The sequence below is a fragment of the Myripristis murdjan genome, chromosome 22 (genome assembly GCF_902150065.1).
Source record: "Myripristis murdjan chromosome 22, fMyrMur1.1, whole genome shotgun sequence".
Taxonomy (NCBI): domain Eukaryota; kingdom Metazoa; phylum Chordata; class Actinopteri; order Holocentriformes; family Holocentridae; genus Myripristis; species Myripristis murdjan.
The window spans coordinates 2,840,298-2,865,297 of record NC_044001.1 but is presented as its reverse complement, the minus strand read 5'-3'; the positions used below and the strand labels follow the sequence as shown (position 1 = coordinate 2,865,297).

At 43.6% G+C, this 25,000-nt stretch overlaps 1 protein-coding gene and 1 pseudogene across 1 annotated transcript in view; both read left to right on the top strand.

The window, feature by feature from the left end:
• The window catches only part of LOC115353980 (tripartite motif-containing protein 35-like), a 993,629-nt pseudogene that overhangs the window by 396,554 nt on the left and 572,075 nt on the right, over nucleotides 1-25,000 (top strand).
• akap6 (A kinase (PRKA) anchor protein 6) overlaps nucleotides 1-25,000 on the top strand; it is a 216,255-nt gene that overhangs the window by 170,237 nt on the left and 21,018 nt on the right. Inside the window, exons 17-19 of the mRNA XM_030044838.1 lie at nucleotides 1-118; nucleotides 21,876-21,959; nucleotides 23,974-24,126. The exon at nucleotides 1-118 is cut by the window's left edge and continues 122 nt beyond it. Of these exons, the coding sequence (XP_029900698.1) occupies nucleotides 1-118; nucleotides 21,876-21,959; nucleotides 23,974-24,126 (355 nt within the window). The remainder of the gene's footprint in view (nucleotides 119-21,875; nucleotides 21,960-23,973; nucleotides 24,127-25,000) is intronic.

Here is a 25,000-nt window from a genome sequence, read left to right as displayed (position 1 = left end):
GCAGCTGGAGGCTCGGATTAAGGAGCTGAAGGCCTGGCTGCGAGACACCGAGCTCCTCATCTTCAACTCCTGCCTCCGACAGGACCAGGAGGCCTCGACGCAGCTCCAGAGCTTCAAGGTAGGACCGCAGACGCTCTGACAGACACTCAGTAAGTGAAAGTACAGACAGACAAAGACACTCCTCAAGTAGAACCTGCTTTGTTCTCCAGCTGAGCTTCGTTAATCCTCCAAGAGATCTTCAATAGTGCATCATTATTACTCCAGGAGACCCTTGTCCTCCAGTAAAATTTCCAGTTTTTCCTCCAGTAGAACTTTATGCTCTCTAACAGAACATAAAGTTAGTCTTCTGATAGACGTGTCTTAAGTCCTCAAGTAGAACTTAAAGAAGGTCCTCTAGTAGAACTTCAACTTGGCTCATCTGCCAGTATTACTTCAAAATAGTCCTCCAGTACAATTTCGAGTGGATCCAGTGGAACTTCAGTTCTCCAATGGAACATGAAGTTAGTCTCACGAGTCTCTTAGTCCTCAAGTAGAACCTAAAGAAGGTCCTCTAGTAGAACTTCAGGTCAGTCCTCCAATAATACTTTGTTAGTGTGTACTATTGGAGGATGTACATACTACATTATGTAAGAGAACTTTGAACATCCACAGGTTTTACTCCAGAAAAATTACCATTTTTTCCTCCAGTGGATCTTCAGTTTGGTCCTCCAGATGAACTTAAAGTCATCCCGTAGAATTTCAAGTCCCCATGAAATGACCTCACACGACCTTTACTTCCTGTAAAACAGAGCATCGGTGACATCGCCCAAACGTCCCGTTTCAACAGGAAACACATCAAATCAAGACAATAAGAGTCCATCCAGTCGAACTGAAAGTCAATGAGCGACACAGAGATCGGACAAACAAACAAAAAAATCACTTTGTTGCTTTATAAATGATAACAGTTAACTTAAAGGACCATGCACGTTGTTTTGAATGTTTGGCCCATTTAATACAATTTCCCCATCTTACATGCCAACAAACCATTTATCAAATCATGCAGGGAATTAAAGATTACACAATATAATCAAATACAATCAAAACATGAGTTTGTGGTTGAAGCAGCCGCCTTATAATGTTCTGCTTGTGCGGCGAACAAAGTCCAACATTCACAAACCACACAGCTGATGATCGGCTGTGGAAAAAAACGTTTCCACCGGGGACTATTTTCCCTGGCGGAGGAGGAGGAGGAGGAGGGAGCGTTTCAGTGTGAAAAAGTGCTGCTTTTAGGAAAACTCATGTGGAGGACTTTATTCCGCTGATGGAAAACTGGAGTGAAGAAAGTGTGAAGGCTCTGAAAGTTCATGTTCATATCGGAGTGGGATGAATGGAGGAAAGGGAGGAGGAGTGATGTGGCAGCTCTTGTTTTCGGGAAGAGATTTGCAGATATGAGGCGAACCACCGCAGAATCACCGGCATGGGGCTTTGAGTGACCGGTCGACATTCAGGTTCATGTTTTTTTTTTTTTTTTAACCAGCACTCTAAACTTTGGCACACAAACTTTTGCCTCCGCCACATGTGTGTGACGGAGCTCGGCCCAATCAGAGCGGAGGACGGTGAAAACATCTCGCCGTCTGTGTTTCTAAGTTTAGTCGAACATCGTCTTAATGAGCACAGATGAAAGCGCCGCTGTTTGGAAGGGAGTGGATGTATAGAGGAAACAGCAGTTAGCCTTAAAAGCCCCGGGACGCTAACAGGATATTAATCAGCCTACATCACACAGCGAACAGCTAGCCGCGCTGATTAGCCTCGCCCTGCCGTGTGACTGACAGCCACACACACACACACACACACACACACACACACACACACACACAGAGTCATGCAAATGTACATACTTTAGTACAAATGAACACATGCGCATATACATTCATTCATGTGTGCACCTCAACTCATGCTGGCATGTCTTAAATGCACACACACAATTATATATACACTCATACATATGCATAGATATGTGCACGTACACACACACACTGAACACGCATCCCAGCACACACACACAAACATAAATGCATGCATAAACACAGACACAAGTACAGAAATGCATATGCACCATCACACAAGTGCATACACACACGCATATATAGGCTCACACACACACACGTAAAGTCTCCCACAGTGACACACTGATGAATCTAGTCGTACACTAAACCCCCCACATGCACACACACACACACACACACACACACACATGCAGATACAAACACAAACATACATGCATATACACAAAAACACAGACATGCACACCCTCACAAAGACACAGATTAATGCAATCACACACAACCTCACATATACATGCATGCATCTGCACACACACACACACACACACACCCTGCCTAAATGATGAAACTGTATAGAAACAAGACTTTATCTGAGCGGGGCGAGTCGAGCCGCTCTCACTTTTGATCCTTGTCACAGCTCTCAGTGGGAAGCCATTGATTTCTGGCAGAACGAGGCTCCGAGCGTTGGGAAAAATGAAGATTGGAAATATTGATAGGAGTCATTTGTATGGAGAGAGGCAGGCCGTCGGGCTAAATGGAGAAAACGGGGCTCCATTTTAAAAGGGGCCGGCTCCATTTTAGCGATCATTTATCTGTTTTTGGCGTTGGAGTCGTAAATGGGTTCGATTTCGCCGCTGCGGCTTATTACTGTACAGCTGGATGAGAAAACAGCAGGGGGGGAGGGGGGCGGGGTCAGCACGGGTCACCGGGGCACGTGCACTCACACACACACACACAGATTCATAAAGACACGTGCACCACAGAAAAATTCCCAAATTTAGACAAATACACGTTTACATGAAGACCAAAAGAACACCTTTAAAAATAATAATAATAATAATAATTCTCATCTATTAAGCACAAAGTACTTTCTGGGTTAAATTATTTACAGAATAAAAGTAAACGATCAGAAAGCCACATCAACAAATGGAAGCGCAAGTGCATAAGAAAAGAAGTTTGCAGTTCTGAATCGGTAAAATGCAGATAAAAGAAATAAGTTGCAAATCTATAAGATGATTCTATATATGGCAAATATGTAATGATCTCAAATTCAAAAGTCTCCTTTTTCCTCCCCGGCGGGTGGACATTTAGGAACAGACGGCGTTAGTGTAGGATTACGACCAAAAATAGAGGAAAAAATCTAGACGCTGACGGAGCGACACAGTGGCCCAGCGGCCTGATGGGTATTTGTGCTGATATAGAAGCAGAACAGATAGAAGAGAAATGTTTTGATGCAGTGAAGAACAGAGGGTGCACACTGCAAAAAGTCAAAATCTTACCAAGATTATTTGTCTTATTTCAAGTCAAAATATCTCATCACACTTAAAATAAGACATGATCACCTCAGAAGTAACTTGTTTTTAGACAATTTTTACAAATTTTTACTTGTGACACAGGTGAACAAGTAAAAATTTGCTTGTTCCATTGGTAAAATTTGTTTCTTGTTTCAAGTGAAAATTGTCTAAAGACAAGTTATTTCTGAGGTGATCATGTCTTATTTTAAGTGTAATGAGACATTTTGACTTGAAATAAGACATTTTGACTTGAAATAAGACAAATACTCTTGGTAAGATTTGACTTTTTGCAGTGCAGCTCTCACGAGTTTCCTCTTTAAATCCTATAATAAAGAGAATAACGTCGGTGAGACCCGTCAGCCTCTGTCTCCCAGCTGTCGTACTGTCGCTGCTCGCCTTTCTCCACGTTGAGACCACATTTCCCATCAGCCCCGGCGCTTCCCGCCCCCCTGCGTCCACGAGGAGGATGAGCCAAACTCATGTGGATGTGTGTCGTCTGACCCCGCTGTTCCTCCTCTGATGAGCTGGAACGAGCCGCCGTCCTGCGCCCCTCCCTCTTTTCGTCTTCCCCCGCCCCTCCCTCCTCCTCCTCCTCTTCCTCCTCCCACCCCCCCTTGTCCTTAACGACCCCCCCCCCCCCCCCCTTCCTCGTCTGTAACCTCGGTCTTAATTGAATTAGCGCTGGTTGAAGATACGGTGTCGCCCAGACGCTCCGGCAGGCCCCGGGCCTCCAGTGACTCGCTATTGTAGTGAAACGCTCCTGGGGCCGAACACACTGAGAATTAATGGACTGGGCCTCACACACACACACACACACACACACACACACACTCAGTGGGTCACACATATGCTGGTACAGATATGAAACCCACACGTGCACGTGAATGTACACAGGTGTGCAGATACAGCGCTTGTGCTTAAACACACACACACACACACACACACACACTCACACACACATATATAGTAAGACACATACCTCAGCCCCCATTACGACACACACACACACACACACACACACACACATACACCACATATACACACCAATATCCACTTCATACATTCATGTTTGAACACACACACACACACACATGCGCACGCACAAGCGCCCATACACCCATACATTTGCACAGAAATTCACCTTTCTATACACACACACACACACACACACACATACACACACACACACGTGCGCACACACACACACGGCCCTTTCTAGAAGGTTAAATGTTGCCTATCAGTGAGGAGCCATTCGTCCAGATAACAGGAGATATTTCACACACACACACACACACACACACACACACACACACACACCTCCTCCATGTCATAATGAGATAAAGTGGAGAAAATGCTAGAATCCTCCAGTGTTTTTTGACACGTTAAAGCTGCTGTCAGGGATTTCCTCTCATGTGGAATCAATGAGGGCAAAAAAAAAACCAAAATAAAAATAAAATAAATAAATAAATAAATAAAAATCCAAATACACAGCGGGGAAAAAAAATAAGTATTAAAGTATTTAAAAAAGTTTCCCTCCAAACAAGTGAAAAAATGTCAAAGGACTGGGGATGATTGATCATCTCAATGTTTTTTTCCCTACAAAACAAACAAACAAACAAACAAACAAACAAACAAACTGCTGTATCGAAAAAGTTCAGGTGATGCAAAATAATTCTGAGGCAGACGTACTCGCCGTGTTTACAGGTGAAATAATTTCATTCCTCTTTTGTTTAAAGAGTCACAGTTTGACCACATGGCCTGTCGAGCTGTTTGAAATGTAAAAGGGAGATTTTTGGGCATCGAGGCGTGGTCAGCTTTCCTGTTGAACCACAGATTATTAAGCTGGAGGGCCGACTCACTAATCCAGTAATCTTGAGTGCGACGTCGCCGATCAGCCGTTTAGTTTGTGACTCGTCTGAAGCCGTGTTCACACCGGACGCGATGAACGCGATGAACGCGATGAAATCGCGCGTCACGCGCGAAACGCGCCGCGTGACCATGGAATCATTTATTTCCCCAATCGCGTCTATCGTGCGATGGACGCGTTGATGCGAACCCGCCCTCCTCTCTCCCTCCTTCCTCTCCCTGATGTAGGTGTCCCGCAGACTTTTCCATCTGTGGCGACACACATCCACTGACAAGACGCACACACGAAGCGAGACAGATATGCCGGGTTAACGTTACCGCTAGCATGGTTAATAGTAAATTACATCCAATAGCTGCATTAGCAACAGACACATATTCGCAAAATTTACCGGCACAGGGCGGCCCGGCAGCCGGCACAGGGCGGCCCGGCAGCCCGGTAGCCCGCACACGGCAGCCTGGCAGCCGGCACACAGCAGCCTGGCAGCCCGGCAGCCGGCACAGGGCAGCCCGGTAGCCCGGCAGCCCGGTAGCCCGCACACGGCAGCCTGGCAGCCGGCACACAGCAGCCTGGCAGCCCGGCAGCCGGCACACGGCAGCCTGGCAGCCCGGTAGTCCGCACACGGCAACAATAATATTGTCCTCCATTTTTCGATTTCCTTTGGCAGTTCTTGACATAGGTGACGTAGGGAGAATATCAACACTGATTGGCTATCGCGTCAAAGCATCACGCGATGTCGTGTCAAAAGTTGAAATTTTTCAACTTGCGCGATGAGGCGTTTGACGCGATAAAGCGTCCAACGTGACGCGATGAAGCGTCCAACGCGACGCGATGAAGCGTCCAACGCGACGCGATGAAGCGTCAACGCGACGCGATGAAGCGTCAACGCGACGCGATGAAGCGTCCAACGCGACGCGATGAAGCGTCCAACGCGACGCGATGAAGCGTCCAACGCGACGCGATGAAGCGTCAACGCGTCACGTGTATCGCGCGAAACGCGCCGCCCGACCCGAAATCGCGCGTCATCGCGTCTTTGCATTGACTTTTAATGTAAACTTGACGCGCGAATTCGCGTTATCGCGTCCGGTGTGAACACACCTTGAGGCTTCAGGCTGCAGGAAACATGAACCTTAACCTTTGTTAAAACACACTTTTATCCTCATTTAACTGTCTTTGAACTGCATTTAATTATCTTTTATTGGTGCTTATACTCCTAATTTTTGTCATTTCATTTTATTTTACTTGTTGTTTTTTTAAAATGTTGATTTTGAAAAGTGCCCTATAAATAGATTATTATTATTATTAGCGGTAGTAGCAGTATTAATTTGTCACTAAGTTCGTTGTTAGCATTGTTAGCATTCCACATTGAAACCAAAGCTTGCTGCTAGCTGCGAGCTAACTCCCACTCAGGACAAATTTCAGATGCTGCAGATTGTTTTATTTTATTTTATTTTATTTTATGTTGGGGTTACATTGCTGCATGTTTCCATGTGCTTGACTGACCGTCTGTTTAGTGGAGTGATAGCACATGTAAAAGAAAGAAATAATACGTGATTACAGCAGCGTCCTCTCCTCAGCCGTCTGGATTATTTCTGGACGGCTGTCGGGGTTCAGGCGGCGAAAAGGTGATAACACGACAATCTTTCTTTCTTTCTCTCTTTCTTTCCCTCCCCGGTGGAGGGAAATGGATTGCTGTCCTGTTCAAAGTCTCTTTATTCCTTGAGTCAGACGGATACACACTGCTAGGACGCGACCTCTCCTGACACACACACACACACACACACACACACACACACACACACACACACACACACACACACACACACACACACACACAGAGGCAGATTCCAGCATAGATTGGTAGATATCAGTGTGAGCGGTTAGCTGCTGCTTGTGATGTGCAGCCCTCCCCTCTCTCTCTCTCTCTCTCTCTCTCTCTCTCTCTCTCTCTCTCGCCCCTGCTGTCGACAGTAGATGAAGCCCCCTCCCCCTCGCTGCCCCCTCCCCACCTCAATCATTCATAACTCATGACCCCCCCTCGTCTCTCCAGGCTCCTGCCGCCTCCTGTCCCTGTAACATATGACCCCCCCCCCCCCCCCCCCCCGTGCAGCGTCTGACCCTCCACTGCTCAGAGCCTGAACCCCCCCCCCCCCCCCCCCCCCCCCCGCTGCCATTTGTGACTCATGACCCCCCCATTCCCACTCCCATCCCCCCACCCCCATGTTTGTGGCATGTACTCTCTCTCAGGCCCGCCATTATGTTCCCCATAAAGTCACTCTGGCCCCGCCCCCTTTTTTTTTAAAACATAGAGAACCAATGATGTGCAATGCTGAGCTCATTTTTTAATGTAATTATTTATTTATTTATTTATTTGGTTTTGTGGTTTCCCCTGTCGTCTATTAACTGAGAAGATTCTGATGTTTTATTTTTATTTTGGAGTTATATTTCCTGTAACTGTCTCATGTTTCTCATGTTTTCATATTTAGTATTTTCATCGGTATATCTTACATTTCTTACATTTCAGCACTTAAACATCTCATATTCTCAGGTTACTTTATTGTATATACTTAGCCCTTATTGTCTTTAGTGGATATATTTCGCATATTTAATCTCTATTGTATATACTTTTAATTTTAATTTTTTTTTTTTTTTTTTTTTTATTTATTGATGATGCTGCTGTAATGTGTGAATTTCCCAGTCTGGGATCAATAAAGTATACCTATCTATCCATCTATCTATCTATCTATCTATCTATCTATCTATCTATCTATTTCCCCGTGCTTGGGTTCGAGGAAACAGCAGAATAGTTTTGCGTGGCCGATCAGCGATTATGGAAAAAAACGGACCGTCTTGAACTCAAGGTGACAAAAGTAAAAATGGAAAATGGTAGCCGCACCTCGCTCAGCAAGTCAGCATTTCCCTGCTTTGTGAAGCTGTAAGGAGGGAATGCAGCTTGTTTTTAACCAAAAAAAAAAAAAAAAAGAAAAGAAAAGAAAAGAAAAACTTTACAAAATGTTATGACTTCATCATAAATCACTGACTGACACTTGGGAGGGGGAGGAGGGGGTGTGTGTCACCTCCTCTTCCTCCTACCTTTGGTAACTCATGACCCTGTTATCCCCATTACCCTTTGCAACATGTTGCCCCACCAACCCCGCCCTGCCCCACCAACCCCGCCCCGCCCCGCCCCGTCCCAGCCCCGCCCCGCCCCAGTGTCCAAAACCCAGGACCCCGCCCTCCCCTGGTTGTTTGTGACATATGACCCCATAACCTGCGACCCTTCTCAACCCACCTGCTGGTTACAACTCCAACTCATGTCACCCCCCACCCCCCTCCTCACCTGAGTATTGGCCCCGCCCCTTCCTGGGTATTTTGGACCCCGCTCACCCTGCATTAGTAACATGTGACCCCCCCCTCTGGCCACAGCTCAGTGTGTTACTCCCTCATCCCCTGCTGTTTGTAATTCATAACCCCCCCCCCCCCCAACACACACACACACACACACACACAGTTCGTAGCACATGACCCCGCCCCCCCACTGTTGTTGGAGTGTGATCCCGCCCTCCCCCGGCGTCTCCCAGGCAGTTAATAGCAGGCGACAGCAGCTCTCTGATATCAATACCTGCTGCATGATGAGGATTACAGATCCACCGACTCCCTGCCAAGAACAAGGCTTCACAGGCGGCGTGTGTGTGTGTGTGTGTGTGTGTGTGTGTGTCTGAGTCAAAGCCTTTGTGTGGACTGAGTGATTGTGTCTGTGTGTTTCTCAGTTGTGTGTGTTGTTAAGGATGGTTTTAGAGGAGACTGTGTATTTTTGTGTGATTTTGGGCTGTTTCGGTGAGTTTGTGTGTGTGTGTGTGTGTGTGTCTCCATTGCATCTCTGTGTGCGTGCTCCTCTGGTTCTGTGTGTGTGTGTGTGTGAGAGAGAGAGAGAGAGCGTGTCTGTGTTTTTGAAGAGGTGTTTTCTCGTTAAGAGTTGCTCGTTAGGGGCCTGACGGGCGAGCAAACAGGTTAGATGTTGCCACGGTAACAACATCACCAAACAGGTCTGTCTTTCATCTTCATCTGTTCCGGCGGAGAAGAAAACACTCTCTACTTTTATCTGCTAAAAACGAACAAAAAAAGAAAAAGGAAAGAACAGGAGAGGAGATGCTGCACGCTCCAGCTTTCTGTGCTTAAAAATATAAGAAACTGATGATGAAGTCAACATGTTATAATGAATATATAAAGTAAATCATAAATGTCAAAATAATCATATGATATACCAAAATTATATCATATCATATCATAGATTAAAAATATATTAAAATAAAAATATTTTTAAAAAATAAAGAGAGATGCTGCAAACTCAAGGTTTCCATGCATACAATTTTTTTTTTAAAGAAAATTATAATAACAATAATAATAATAATTCAGCTATTGAAACATGTTCCATTTTCATATCAGTTGGTCTTTTGTTGTCACTCGTTCTTCATGCGTTCTTCATGAGGGTCTCTGCGGTGTTGACAGCGCTGACATCATCATCCTAACAGCAGCCGGCTGACCTTCACTCCGCCCTTTAGATTTCTATAAACTCATCGAACCCTCCAAAACACAAAACAAAACAAACAACCAAAAATTCAGCATAACCTGTTGTGGCCGGGACTCGAGGACTCGATCTAATCAAACACGTTTCTATAACCGCTAATGTCAGCTGGACTGAGGGAGCGCTGACCTATGAGTCTCTTCAGCACGAGGAGGCAAACTCCACTGAGCTCCAGACGGATGGCAGACTTTCCCAGGCGTCAGTGAAGTACACGTGGGTTTGGTCGAAACTCACGGTCGAGCCCCTGAGGACAGTCAGGGCAGCGGTGCGTTCGCGGGCCTGTCCGGGCTCAGACTCAACTCCTATTTCTGATCACAATAAAGTAAAAAAACATCTATTTAAAACCTGGAAATCAAAACAATGCGGCATCGTGTCCAAACTGCGAGGCACTTAATCAATCCCGAAACCCAGAACAGCCAAGAAACAGGATTATTGATGTTAGGAAAACAATAAGTTTGGAGTCAGTTTGGCTGTCAAGGAAATAACCTCTCAGAAATAATATTTTCTGGAGCAGCAGCCACAAGGAAAAGAGAAACAACAAAAAAAACAACTGAGGGATGGTTTGACCGAGGGAGGAAATACAAGAAAACTTTGTCCACCAGAGAACTTCAACTTGAGAAAAGAGTCCGGTGTAATTACAGTTAAATAAATAAATAAATAAATAAATAAAGTGTAAGCAGCAGCATTTTAATCAGTCAGCCCCTAACCTTAATGAACACACCGTCCCGAGCAAAGGTCACATCGGTTTTCTTTCAGATGACGGTGCCGCGGCCGGCGTCGCCCCCCCGCACACACCGATCGATAAATATCTGCAAACCGATGGAAACGTTAAAGAAAATGCATACTTAACAGAATGAATTAGAAAAAAATAAATCTTTCCATTTCACATGAGGGACGAGTTCATGAGCATTTTCACCCAAGCAAAAATAAAATAATAATAATGAAATTTGTAAAAAAAAAAAAAAAAAAAAAAAAAAGAAAGAAAGAAAGAAAGAAAAGAAAAGAAAAATAATGATAGTGTTGGAATGTGAAGAATATTATTTTTATTTATGGATTTATATTTTAAAAATCAGAACAATATGATTAGGCAGATGTGCGCATCCTCTCTTTCACCATAAATAAATAAATAAAAAATACAAAAATATGTGCATTAGTCTACAAAATATTACAACAATAAATACAGAAATAAAATGTTGATAATCAATGGGCTGAAGCTCGTTAATGAAGTAATTTGTCACTAATTGAAAGTGCGTGACCAAGTGTGTTTCATTACATTCATCACCTTGTAGTTTGAAAATGCAGCTCTGAGTTTCCATCAGTCAGAGGATCAAAATGAGAGAGAGGGAGAGAGAGAGAGAGGAAGCAGAACAAAAAAAAAAACAAGGACGGAGAGAACGAGAAGACAAAGAAAAAGGGAAATGCAGAGAGAAGACAGCGAGAGATTGGGTGTTATTGATGGCGGCTTTTTAACTCGCCGCGTTCGCCCGGCTGCATTAGCGAGAACGGCAAATGCTTTCACTCCTAAAGACTTCATACCGTCCCATTTGTTTACGGCTGAATATTTTAAGAGCGCAGCTTTCAGCGGCGAGACGTCCGCCGTGCGCCCGGCAGCCCGAGCACCTCGGCTGAAACCTCCCCGTGATCAATAACACCTAATGAAGCCGGCCGGCGCTTTGTCACAGCGTCAGATTTATCATGTGGATCGGGGATATCTGTAAACTTTGGACCCAAACATGTCCTTCAGCCAATCAGAGCGCCGCATCGATTTTCTTAACAAGCTTTGCTTTAATCTCAGAGAAACTGCTGGGAAAAGAATCCTCTCTCCATCTTTCTTTCTTCTCACAGGAACGTCGCTCCTGACCCTTGACCTCCTCACTGTTGTTTTTTTTTTATTATTATATAATCTGTGTAATCTCAGATCTGAAGCTGCCGTTCATCATAAACCACTCTGCATAAGAGCGTCGCCTTAATTCCTGAAATGTAAAACACAGCTCACTCCGGAGCCAAGCGGCTCCTTTTGTCAAAAGCATTAAATTGATATTTTAATGCATCCGGGTTGCCAAGTTTGCCATAAATGTCACAAACATGGCGGTAAAGTGGACAGCGGAGACATATTTTACTTGATTGTCTGCTTCCATTTTTCAATGAACTGCGCTAAAAGCTCTTAACGAATCCCGGCGACTTTCAGAGCCCATTTATGTGCGGCGTTAAAAACCCCCGAGCGAGGAGAGGCGCGGTGCGTTCAGGGTCAGTCCGGCCAAGATTTACACGATTTACACTCCACCGTGACACGTCGGCTGTGTGAGAAAGAAAGGAGTTTTTTTGTTTTTTTTTTTAAAGGAAAAAAGGCGACTGCCGACCGCGTTTGACAAATGACAACACTTAAACAGACTCCATCCTCCAGATTTCTGACATATTGAACGATGAGCTTCAGGTTAATTAATACAGACGTACGGACGAATATGGTCAGGAAATTTCATGATTCATTAAACCCTGATGAGCGCACGAGCTGATGTGAGTGATACATCCGGAGTTTTAACTTCCAAACCTGCCTGGACCGTCTGTTTGAGAGGAGAGAGAGAGAGACGCCGAACAAGCAAACAAATAAACGAAGACAGCGGTGGAGAAAGAGGATGGGGAAGCAGAAAAGAGAGAGCGAGAGAAGGAAAGATAGAGGGAAGGAGAGAGAGAGAGAGAGAGAGAGAGATGTGGTTAGAGTATGCAAACGACAAAGTTTTGGTAGCTGTAGGCGGTATTAGCGGCAGCGTAGGGAATATGTGTGTGGGAACAAATTGTCGACAGGAATTCATTAGGCTCGTTGTGCGATAACGAGTGCTTGTGGTTTTAATTGACTTAATCAACAAATAGAATTAATCAGAGATTTCTAATTAATGGTAATTGATTGAAATATCCACTGGGTCACCGTGCAACCAGCCGAAATTCCCCTTCTCTCTCTCTCTCTCTCTCTCTCTCTCTGTCTGTCTGTCTGTCTGTCTGTCTGTCTGGCTTTCTTTCTTACTTCTTTCTGTCTCTCTCTCCTTCCGTTTATATTTCTTCCTGTCTCTCTCTCTCTCTCTTTTCTTTTTCTCTCTCCATTACAAAGTCATTTCTTCCTCACCACCGATACAGAAATACAACAGCAGCAGCCACAATAACATCCTCCACTTCTCTCTCTCTCTCTCTCTCTTTTTTTCTCCTTCCACTTCTCAAGCTATCTCTCTCTCACCACCTCTCTCGCTCTCTCTCTTTCTGTCTCTCCCTCCATCCCTCTCTTCACGGCAGGTCTCGGTAATTAGATTGCGGAGATGAGGAGGTGGAGGAGAGTTAAGAGGATTTTGTTTTTAGGAGACGGAGATTTAAGAATGAGAGAGAGGGATGGAGTGGCAGAGAGAGATCGAGCTTGAGAGAGAGAGAGAGAGAGAGAGAGAGGGAGAAAGAGAGGGGAAGTGAAGAGGGAATTAGGGAGAGAGGAAAGCAGATCCTCTCTTCTTTTGTTTATCCCGAGTCGGTCAACCTTCCTGAAAGAGGATGTTGAATGACAGACGGAGGGAGCGATGGCAGAGAGAGAGAGAGAGAGAGAGAACGAATGAAGAGATAAAGACGTCACTCCTTCATCCCGCGTCCCTCCTGTCAGTCGACCTTGAATACAGCCACGCCGCAACGGACGGAGAGAGAGAGAGAGCGAGAGACATAGAGAAACAGCAGCATTCATACAGAAGAAGGAGAGTTCTGCGGTTCTGAATCGGCGTAGAACCGCTCACAGAACCAGCAGAACCCACCAACAAAACCCAACAAAGGTCCTTTCAGGTAACATGAGAACGTCCTGAAGGTCCGGTGTGTTGAAGGGTCTTTATAAAAGTTCTAAGTGGAACCATTTGAGACCATTTGTGCCGTAAAGGTTCTTCAGGGCCAGGGGTTCTCAGGGGTTCTCAGTGGTTCTCAGTGGTTCTCAGGGGTTCTCAGCCTCTCTGATGTCAGATTGATGCACCTCAGGCCACGGCGCCGTGTCTGATGAGATGTAGGGATCGACATCGGAGTTATTCCATAACTTTCTGTACTGCAGATTAGCAGATTAACAGTGAAACCATGAACTCAGAAAGTCATTTGTGTACATTCTGTCATCGGGCTGACCTCTGCTCAATGAAGTAATAGTGAAATTAAAATATCCCTACATTTTTTGAGGACCTCCTGGATTCCCGTCAAGGACCCCTGGGGTGTCCCCAGACCCCAGGTTGAGAACCGGTGCAACAGGGATCCTTTCAGTGTCACGCGATACAGAACCAGGGTTTCTCCTCCACACAGAAATCACACACACTCACATTTCACATCGCCTCTTGATCAGTGACCGCCCTCCTGCGAAGGAGATAGTTCTGGTTTAGCTGCAGTACCGGCACAGTCCACTGTGGCGCTGTACCATAATCAGCACAGTGCACCTGGAAAGGCTCTGCCAAAGAAGAAGAGCAGAGTTTGTGTTGACTAGGCCAACTCAGACTGAACGAGTGAACCCGGTAAAACAGACTGAGGTCACACTCAGACACAGTTCACTTACTACAGGAATATTACAGAAGTATTATAGAAGTATTACAGGTGACAGCAGTGTGTCTGTGTGTGTGTGTGTGTGTGTGTGTGTGTGTGTGTGTGTGTGTGTGTGTGTGTGTGTGTGGTGTGATTATACCACAGAGGACCAGTCTAAAAGATCATTCGCAGTACTGTAAAGGTTCCATGTGAAACTGTTTTAGCCTGTTCTGTTCAGTTCTCCTCAGCACCCTAAAGGTTCTGTGTGCAGATGAGCGTTCTGATAGAGAACCTGTCTGAGGGGGTTCTTTACAGCACCCCAGTGTTTCTGTGGAACTATTAAATCGTTCGGAAAGTCCTGGCTGATAAACATGGTTTGATTTTCCAGACGTCTGTGGGAGAACGCACGTTTGTTTCACTTTCACCTTAAAACACAAGATGCTGAAACTCCGAGCCGGTCTTACATAATCGAGCCAAAAAAAACAAAAAAACCCCAAACAGCTCCGTGGCTCTGAGTCCGGCACAGTGTGTTCCTCTCTTTGGCAGCGGCCGCTGTGCACACTGCCTCGAAACGCCGACCTTTTCACTTTGTTTGTTCCTCAACTTGAAAACAGAAGAGCGCTTGGCTGCGTTCACACTGCAGCTCAAAGAGTCTCAAAGTGTTTCTGCCTCCTCACATGCGACGGGTTTTCTCACCTGAAAATTACACATGGTGCTCAAACGCTGACTGTCACCGCGCTCAGTTTTTACATCACGTCCAGGACAGGATGGTCAGAGGTTCACCTCCACGGCCGTTTGGATGAAAACGAGACGCAGCGATGAAATTACAGCCAGAATGAGCCGAACGACCTGATCGAGACTATTTCCCAAAAGAGCCTCTTCCACCTGGAATACACTCCCCATCAATATCAGACTAACTAAAGTAGATTTTCTTTTAACCCTTTATAGGGCAAGTGACTATTTTTGGTAATTTCAGAAATTTTACATATCAGGCCCATCCCCTGTCTCAGTTAGTTCAATAATCATTTGGTCTTCACCCAGCCAATCAGCAAAGATCGCTCTACATCCCAGGTCACATGATTGTGGCATTTGACCAATCTCAACGGCTTTGATTTTCTATTACAAAATGAAAATTTTAGAAAAATTTTATAGAAATAATAAAGTCCTGTCATGTTCTCTAATAACAGTCTAGGGTTGTTTTTTTTTTTTTTAATTTCAAAGTATTTCAACGAGCGCCCTATAAAGGGTTAAAAAGTCATTAAAAGAAAAACTGATGAATTCCTTACGAATATTATTGTGGTTTTTCTGTCTCAGGTTTTTTTTTTTTCAGCGTTTTTGTTTTCATTGTCGGTTAATATTTTTGTTTCATGTGTAGTCATTTTACTTATTTCCTTGTCTTTACATTTGGCTTGTTTTTTGTCTTCTGTGTCATTGATACAGTGCTGATTTTAATTATTGCTTGTTTTGATTGTTGCTGTTTTTTGCGTGCGACCCCGGGACGATTAGTGACTGCTTTGGGGAAATGAGAGGAAATGCAGAATAAAGAATAAAGACTGTCCATTTAAATCAGTGTAACAGAACCCTCCACTTTAAACTGATCAACACCAACACACACAGAGCCCTTTGTCATCGTAGCTTGTACAATAAAATAGTGTGCAGAGTTTTTCTTTCCCTGCATTTCTCTGCAGTTTCTCTGCCGGTTCACATCTGGATCACATCTCCCAGGACATACACACAGTCGAAATCTAAATATAAAAGTGTGTGTGTGTGTGTGTGTGTGTGTGTACAAGCAGCAGTTTGAAATTGGGGCTCGGTTTAGCCGTTCCTCTGTTCTTAAGCAAGTGGAACCGCTCAGAACCGAGGCGAGTGGTTCTAAGAGCCCGGCGCTCCGAGCGAGCGGCCACAGCGCCGACTGATCCCTGCTGATGTCGGGATCAGGAGTTCAGTTTGACCGGGTCGCTGCCGCCGGCATCCGCAGCTCAACTGTGAAAGTGAATGAAGCCAAGCCTCAGCTCTCTCCCTCTCTCTCTCTCTCTCTCTCTCTCTCTCTCTCTATCGTTCAGTTTTTTGTCTTTAGCCGTCTCGTTTTCTTGCTTTCTTGCTGTATGGCCCTCCTCACCTCTCTCCTTCCTTCATCTCTTTCTTCCTACCCTCTTAGCTCTCTTTTCTCTCTTTGGCATCATCGTTTCTTTCTTTCTTTCTTTCTTTCTCTATCTCTTTCTGAGTTTCTTGTTTTATTTTTCATTATATATTTTTTATCTTTATCTTTTTCAGTCTGTCTTTGTCTCTATCCACCCCTCATCCCTACTTCTGAAAATTTCACCTGTCTCTCTTTTTTCTTGTTCTGTCTCATTTTTTCCTCTCTTGCTTTCTTTGTTTTTTTTTTCTTGCTGACTCTCATCCCTCCTCTCTCTCTCTCTACCTCTCTCTCTCTCGTTCTCGCTCTCTCCCTGCAGCCACTCTACAGCTTTCCATGTATTTTGGAAGAAAAGCTTTTTAGCAAATATTTGGCCGACTGTGTCTGTAGAGCCCTTTGAGTCAATAGGGGCCCAGCCAGGCTCGACCGGCCAAAGAGAAAGAGGGAGAGAGAGAGAGAGGGAGAGAGAGAGGGAGAGAGAGATCAGTGCATAAAAACCAGCAATGCAGAAACAATAGAGACTTAGGATTCTCGCTCTCTCTCTCTGCTTTCTCAGTATGAAAATAACAGACAGAGAAAAGATTGTTTTGCCATCCACAGCCAGTCAAACTGCAGCGGTAATGAAAATAATAAAGAGCATGATTGGTACAGTACCTGCCGACAGTAAAAGGGCAGCTTATAGATGTGCTTCATAGAAAGACAAAAAAAAAAAAAAGAAAAAGAAAACAATTACTTGCTTTTTTTTTTTTGTTTCTGCAGAAAATAGAAATGTAGAGAAAGGGGATGAAAAATGGGAAACCCATTCAAAAGAAAAAGCAGTTAGACGAAGGCGTCGTGGGCCGAAATGACATTTTTGCTATGCATTTATGCTATGCTTAAATAAGCATCGCTCTAAATAGAGTGTAACAGCGGCTCCAGATCATTTTTCACCTGCACAACAAAAACAAAACAAGAGCAGACAAATTCAACAACACAAACTCAAAACGGGTGCAAAATGAAATGCATGAAGACAAAGTTTATACAAGTATTTTCGAGGCAGTCATTGAACATGACAGGTGATGAATTAAAGAAACGCCCAGCAGAACATGGCTGCAAAACACCTGATGCACCTGATGACAGCCAGATAATGTGAGAACTCATCAGATGTTAAGAAAATGTCCATTAAAGTGGGTCATAAATGTCTGTGATGGTATTTTTTTATTAATTGAAATAATTTTTATTCATCGATTTTAATCAGCCATAATGAACACACTACAGCGGTGCTTGCTTTTGGGCAGTACACTGCAAAAAGTCAAAATCTAACCAAGATTATTTGTCTTATTTCAAGTCAAAATGTCTTATTTCAAGTCAAAATATCTCATTACACTTAAAATAAGACATGATCAGCTCAGAAATAACTTGTCTTTAGACAATTTCCACTTGTTTCAAGTGAAAATTTACTTGAAACAAGTGAAAATTTGCTAGAAACAAGAAACATACCAGAGAAACAAACAACAAGCAAATTTTTACTTGTGACACAAGTGAACAAGTAAAAATTTGCTTGTTCCATTGGCAGAATTTTTCTTTTTTCTAGCAAATTTTAACTTGTTTCAAGTAAATTTTCGCTTGATACAGGTGAAAATTGTCTAAAAACAAGTTATTTCTGAGCTCATGTCTTATTTTAAGTGTAATGAGATATTTTGACTTGAAATAAGACAAATAATCTTGGTAAGATTTGACTTTTTGCAGTGTAGAACTGATTACCTGGCTTCCAACTCGTGGAGAGAAAGGAGGTAAAAAAACAAAAAAAACAATTAATGATAAATTATTATGGATTTAGGGTTTTTTTCCCAAACTGCAGAATGTATTTCACCAGGCAGAGAGTGAGGGCCAGAGGCGAGCGCTCAGAGAAATGTGGATATTCAGTCTATCGAAGAGACGTGCAGAAATCATTGGGACAATTTACAAGTTTCACTTTTCTGTTCAAACTCTGATGGAGGAGTGGGAAGACCAATGAGAGGAAGGTGGGCGGGGCTTATGAGCTTCCTCTCCGGTGTTGATGAGAGGACCAAAGTGTGTGTCGGGGGCGCCATATTTAGCAAGGCAGCTAAATGTCGCTCCAAAGTTTGGCTAAATTTTGTCGAGGGAAGAACGAGCACGGCCATTTTCAGAGGGGTCCGTTGACCTCTGACCTCCAGATGAGAGCTGTCACAGCAGTTCCTGTCTCAGGTGTGTGAGTTTCACCTGTGTGGGAATATAAAGTCCAAGCAAATCTGATTTGTTTGTGTTTTTTTTTTTCTTTTTTTTGTTTGTTTTATTTTGTTTTCTTGTCACGCTAGCTTTGTGGTTGCTGTGATGTTTTCATTAGTTCATGATGCTGACATCGACAGATTAGCTGCCATGTTTGTCGACACGCATCAGCACTTTTTGCGTCATCGAAGCCAACAGGAAAATCCCACATATCACTAAGTTTCCCAGAATGCATTTTACTCCGACCGGCGTTACATCGGGACTTTAAACCAGGCTCTAAAAGCTGCAATACTTTTTCCTCTAACATTATTAATATGTAACTTTTAATAAGTAAAAAAAAAAAAATTCCAGCCGACACAGCAGCCCTGTAGATTACCGATAAGTGATCGTTTTATCCAGATACCACCTGTTTGAAAATTTGCTCTGATGTTTTTGGACACGCCAAACAGCTCTCAAGCTAGCCACAGTTTATTCACAAATAACTGCATTATAAACTAGAGCGGTGCTTTTATTTTGAAGGCGGGATGTGTGCCATCCGCCGCTGCTCAACACCACAACCGCCCACCGTCGCACATCGTTCCCATCCGGGCGTTTCTCACGTCACAAAATCCACCAACTGCAGCTGGAGGACGTCAGCAGCCGAGGACATTTTTTTCCTCCAGTTGGCAGCTCATGTTTACATAAAATCTGATGTGACGCTGAACGCAGCGCGAGATTCAGACGTCTCGTACGACCTGCCGCCGAACGGGACGTCCTGTGGCCGCGCCCCCCCCCCCCCCCCCCCCCCCCCGACGCTGAATTACTGTCACGGAGCCGATCTGGTACGAGGCATTTCTTCTCCCTGCGCTCCCTCCAGCCTGCTGTCTGCTGCAGTTATTTGGCGCATAGCAAGTATCACTCAGTCGTTTTGCTGTTGTTTAGAGCCTCCTTCCTCCACATAATACACACCTCCTGTCCTGAATACATTTACTGCAGCCGCACACACACACACACACACACACACACACACACACACACACACCAGGCTTGTCCTCTTGATCCTGCCTGGTGTATTCTGCATCCCCATCTCCTGTTTAGACAACCAGGCGAGCCACAAATATGCTAAAATAAAGCGAGAGAGAGAGAGAGAGGGAGAGGGAGGGAGAGGAGATGAAAGACAGGAGAGGAAGAGTTGAGTGTTTTGCATGTGTGAGAAAGAGACTGTGTGTGTGTGTGTGTGTGTGTGTGAGAGAGAGAGAGAGAGGGAGGGAGAGAGAGAATCCCATTTCATTGTAATGGTGTTTAATATTTATTGGAAAAATGTAAAGAAAATGTAAAGGAAGTGCTTTTCTGCGAGCGGACAGGATTAGCATAAATAGTTTGGGGCTCGGACGTGTTTGGTCCCCGCTGCAACGGAGTTAGGCTGTCCCTTCAATCCTCTGTGACACACACACACACACACACACACACACACACACACACACACAAGCGCGCGCACACACACATGGAAATGCATGCATATGTTTGCACACAAGCACAAACACAAATATATTGACATGCATACACTAACAGACTTGTGCACAGGCATGCATTAGCACACACTCTCAAACATGCAAACACACACACACACACACACACACACACACACTGACCTTTGAGTGTGGAAACTCATCAGCATATAGTGATTTATAATAGGCAGTGCCAATCCTATTTTTTCCCTCTTTTTTGCATTTATTAGACAGGAGGAGAGGCCAGCAGAGGGAATATTGGCTATTGTCATTTATTTTATGTAGCGTTGCTCCTGATCACAGGCGAGGATTTGTATAATGAATTTGACTTTATGCTAATGAAGCGTAATGAATGAGCTGAATTTAGTCAGATTGAACTGAGACAAATTGGGGGGGGGGGGTCTCAAAATGTTGCCCTTATTTGATCTTTGTGGCTCCTCCTGTTGTTTCGGTGTGCAGCCGTGTGCTTTTGTGCTTTTGGATATTTGGATACTTTTCCAAAACGTCCCAGAGCTACGCTGCATGCTCCTTCCACACCGACTAAACTACAAATATCAGAGCACAAATGGACGATGTGATCACTGATCACCAGCATTAATAGATAATCAATGAAGGCCAGTGTGTGCAGGTGTTTTGCGCAGATCCATGTTGCATGTAATGGGGTCTAAATCAGATGTAAGTCTGCTTGTTGGATTTGATTGTTTTGTTTCATTTCATTTTAATTATTACCTTTTTTAATCTTATCTTTATTTCTTATTCTTATTTAATCTTATTCTTTATTTCTTATTCTTTATTTTTTATTTATTTAATCTTGTAATCTGTGGATACTGCTGAAAAACTGCGAATTTCCTTCGGGATGAATAAAGTATCTATCTATCTATCTATCTTTTTTCGCATTTTATTTTATTTTATTTATTTTAAATACTTTATGTTATTTATTATGTCTATTGATTATGTTATGTTAGGTTATTACTATAATTTGTAGAGCGTGGTCCTTACCTGCTCTACCTGTAAAGCGTCATGAGATAACTTCTGTTGTGATTTGACGCTATATAAATAAAGTTTGATTGATTGATTGATTGATTGATTTTTCTTCTCACTCTCTTTGCTTGTGATTGGTTCCTGCATCTCTAACCGTGGAATAAAAAACTGATTGGTCCCCAGATATCTGGGTCCGGCCCCCAGCAGTGCATGTGCCCGGTCCTCGTGTGTGTGTGTGTGTGTGTGTCGCCTCACGTCACATGAAACACAGGAGCGTCTTTTCCTCATGTGATTGTCAGTATTTTGTCCTCCAGGACTTGACAAATTTGGGATGTGCTGCCTCCTCACACTCTGAGTGTGTGTGTGCACGCTGGCATTCCTCACTTTACTTTATTCTCGTACTTTCACGGAGCCAACACACTCCGTGCTCCAGACCTGGCTGCTGTGAGTGTGTGTGTGTGTGTGTGTGTGTAGTTCGCTGTTGGGACGCGGCTCGAGTGTTCAGAGCAGCAAATGGAGAAGCTGGATCGCTGCGGTGACGTCGCAGTCAGATCCAGAAGACACGAGCTGACATTTATTTATATGAAAATGTTACAGCTTATTGCTTTAATGGAGATAGATAACATGTTTTCTATGTTTTTTGCTGACCTTCTCATTTTTTTCTTTTCCTTTGTCTGATCTTTGTCTCTCCTCCATCCTCTCTCTCTCTCTCTCTCTCTCTCTCTCTCCCTCTCTCTCAGTCTCTGTGTGTGGAGGTGCGGGGCAGGCGGAGGGGAGTCTCCTCTGTTCTCAGGCTCTGCCAGAAGCTGCTGCAGCAAAGCCAGGTGGGTAAAACAAAGTGTACGGACACCAACGAAGAAAAGCAGCATCAGCACTGCTGTCGCTGTTTGAGCTGTACAAGTTCAAGTAGAACATCAAAAGCATCAGTTATAGTAGTAGTAGTAGTAGTAGTAGTAGTAGATGCATTAGTACTTGCATTAGTATTATTATTAATAGTAGTAGTTGCAGTGCATGCAGTTGTGATAGTACAACTTATAGTAGCAGTTGTTTTAGTCGTAGTTTTATTAACAGTAAAGTAGTACATGGATTAGTGGTAGTATCTAGCCAGCTCACTAGACATCTTTAAAAGGAGATTAAAGACCCACCTTTTCACTCCAGCCTTTAACGAGCTCCTATTTTATTCCACACTGTTGTCTTTTATTGTTTTATTTGCATCTTTTGTTTTATTTCAAATTTTATTTCAATTTTTAGCCTTTTCTTTTTAATTCCACCCTGTGCTGTGTTTTATTCTTTTTAATGTTTTATTTCATGTGTTTTCAAATGTTCTTCTTTTTATTGTGAAGCACTTTAAGCTGCAATTCTTGTATGAAAGGTGCTATACAAATAAAGTTTTATTATTATTATTATTATTAATAGTCATAGTGGAAGTAGCAGTCGTATTTAAGTGGTATCATAGGTAGTAAATGTAGTAGCAGCAGTACTTCTAGTAGGAGTAGCAGTAGTAGAATTATCAGTAGTAGTAGCAGCAGCAGTAGTAGTTGTAGCGGTAGTAGTACTAGTAGTGTTAGTGTTAGCAGTAGCAAGTAATTGTAGTAGTAGTGGGAAGAACATTAGTAGTAGTTACGAATATTAGTAGTAGTAGTAATAGTAACTGTAAAAGTAGCAATAGATGTAAAAGCAGCATTAATACTATTCGTGTTAGTAGTAGTAGGAACAGTAATAGTAGTAGTAGTAGTAGTAGAAGAGTAGTATTACTAACTGTAGTAGTAACATTAGCAGTAGTACTTTTAGTAGTATCAGTAATAGTAGTAGCAATAGAAGTAGTACAACAGTAATCATATTAACAGTAGTAGTAGCCGCAGTAGTAGTAGATCAGTAGTAGTAACTAATAGCAGTGGTAACAGTAGCAGTGATAACCGTAGTAGTAGTTGTAGTATTGGTATTAGTAGTTGCAGTAGCAGTAGTAGTAGTAGCAGTAGCAGTGGTAGAGGTAGCAGTAGTAGTAGTATTAGCAGTATTACTGATAGCAGTGGTAACAGTAGCAGTCGTAGTATTGGTATTAGTAGTAGTAGTCGCAGTAATAGTGGTAGAGGTAGCAGTAGTAGTACTAGAGGTAGCATTAGTAGTATTAGCAGTATTCCTGATAGTGGTAACAGTAGCAGTCGTAGTATTGGTATTAGTAGTAGTAGTAGTAGTAGCAGTAGTAGTATTAGCAGTATTCCTGATAGTGGTAACAGTAGCAGTCGTAGTATTGGTATTAGTAGTAGTAGTAGTAGTAGCAGTAGCAGTGGTAGAGGTAGCAGTAGTAGTAGTAGTAGCAGTAGTAGTATTAGCAGTATTCCTGGTAGCAGTGGTAACAGTAGCAGTGGTAGTATTGGTATTAGTAGTAGTAGTAGTAGTAGTAGTAGCAGTAGTAGTATTAGCAGTATTCCTGATAGTGGTAACAGTAGCAGTGGTAGTATTGGTATTGGTAGTAGTAGTAGTAGTACTAGCAGTAGTAGTATTAGCAGTATTCGTGATAGTGGTAACAGTAGCAGTGGTAGAGGTAGCAGTAGTAGTAGTATTAGCAGTATTCCTGATAGTGGTAACAGTATCAGTGGTGGTATTGGTATTAGTAGTAGTATTAGCAGTAGTAGTATTAGCAGTATTCCTGATAGTGGTAACAGTATCAGTGGTGGTATTGGTATTAGTAGTAGTATTAGCAGTAGTAGTATTAGCAGTATTCCTGATAGCAGTAGTAACAGTATCAGTGGTCGGCGCTGCTCCTCAGTGTTTAATTAACACGGTCAGTTTGTTAACGAGGCCTGTAAATCTGATTCCTGCGCTCCTGTGGGACAGGCGGGCCCCCTGGTGGAGGTGGGCCCAGAGGCGGAGCAGCACCGTGAGGCCCTGCAGCTGCTGTCCATCAACCTGGAGCGGCGGTGGGAGGCGATCGTGATGCAGGCGCTGCAGTGGCAGAACCGACTGAAGAGGGAGCTGGGAGCCGAGCAGGTGAGAGCGCCACGCCGCCATCAGCACCCGCTCTCTTTGTTTGTTTGTTTGTTTGTTTGTTTGTTTGTTTTTTCACAATAATCATCACCCACATTGACTTTCATTGGGCTGAGCTTCACTCCAAATGACCTTGATGTGAAAATATGTTTGGATTTAACATGTTAAGATGTTGTAACTGTACATTAGAAATAGTCACTGAATGTTGATATTGAAGTATATTGTTAGATAATGCATTTTTAGATTGCACCAATTTCAATTGAACTGAATTATAAACAAACTGAAGCACCGCTCTTTGGGCTGGAACCTGCTCAAGGACCCCTGGAGGTCCCTGAACCCCACTTTGAGAACCACCTCTCTCAAAGCCCCCCTTGTTTCCAGTGCACTTCCACTTGTTTTAGGATTTTATTTATTTATTTATTTATTTTTGTCTGGAAACAAGTACTAATATGCCGAAATGTGGCAGAATAATAAGACAGATCAGCCACTAGGATGAAGAAAATGACACACGATTCAAGAAAAATCTGGAAAAAAGTGGGATTATGTCATCCTCCTCACAGATTATCGACCTTGTTTGAAGAAAAAACAGGATTTGAGCGCTGACACAGATGCAGAAGCAGGCCGGTAGCTGCCGTTTGATTTAAGAAGGAAAACAAAAAAAACGTTAAATCTGTGAGCTCTTCGAGGCGGCCGCTGTCAGCGTCAACGGCGTTTTCCTCCGGCGCCGCGGCCGCAAACAAAAGGCAAATGAGATTTTTTAACCATTTGACAGTCGGCGTATCGGGACGCCACGCGTGTCTGCAGCCATGACAGCGCGTCTGCAAAACACTTCCCCCGCTTTCTTTTTTTTTTTTTTTTTTTTTTTTTTTTAAATGGA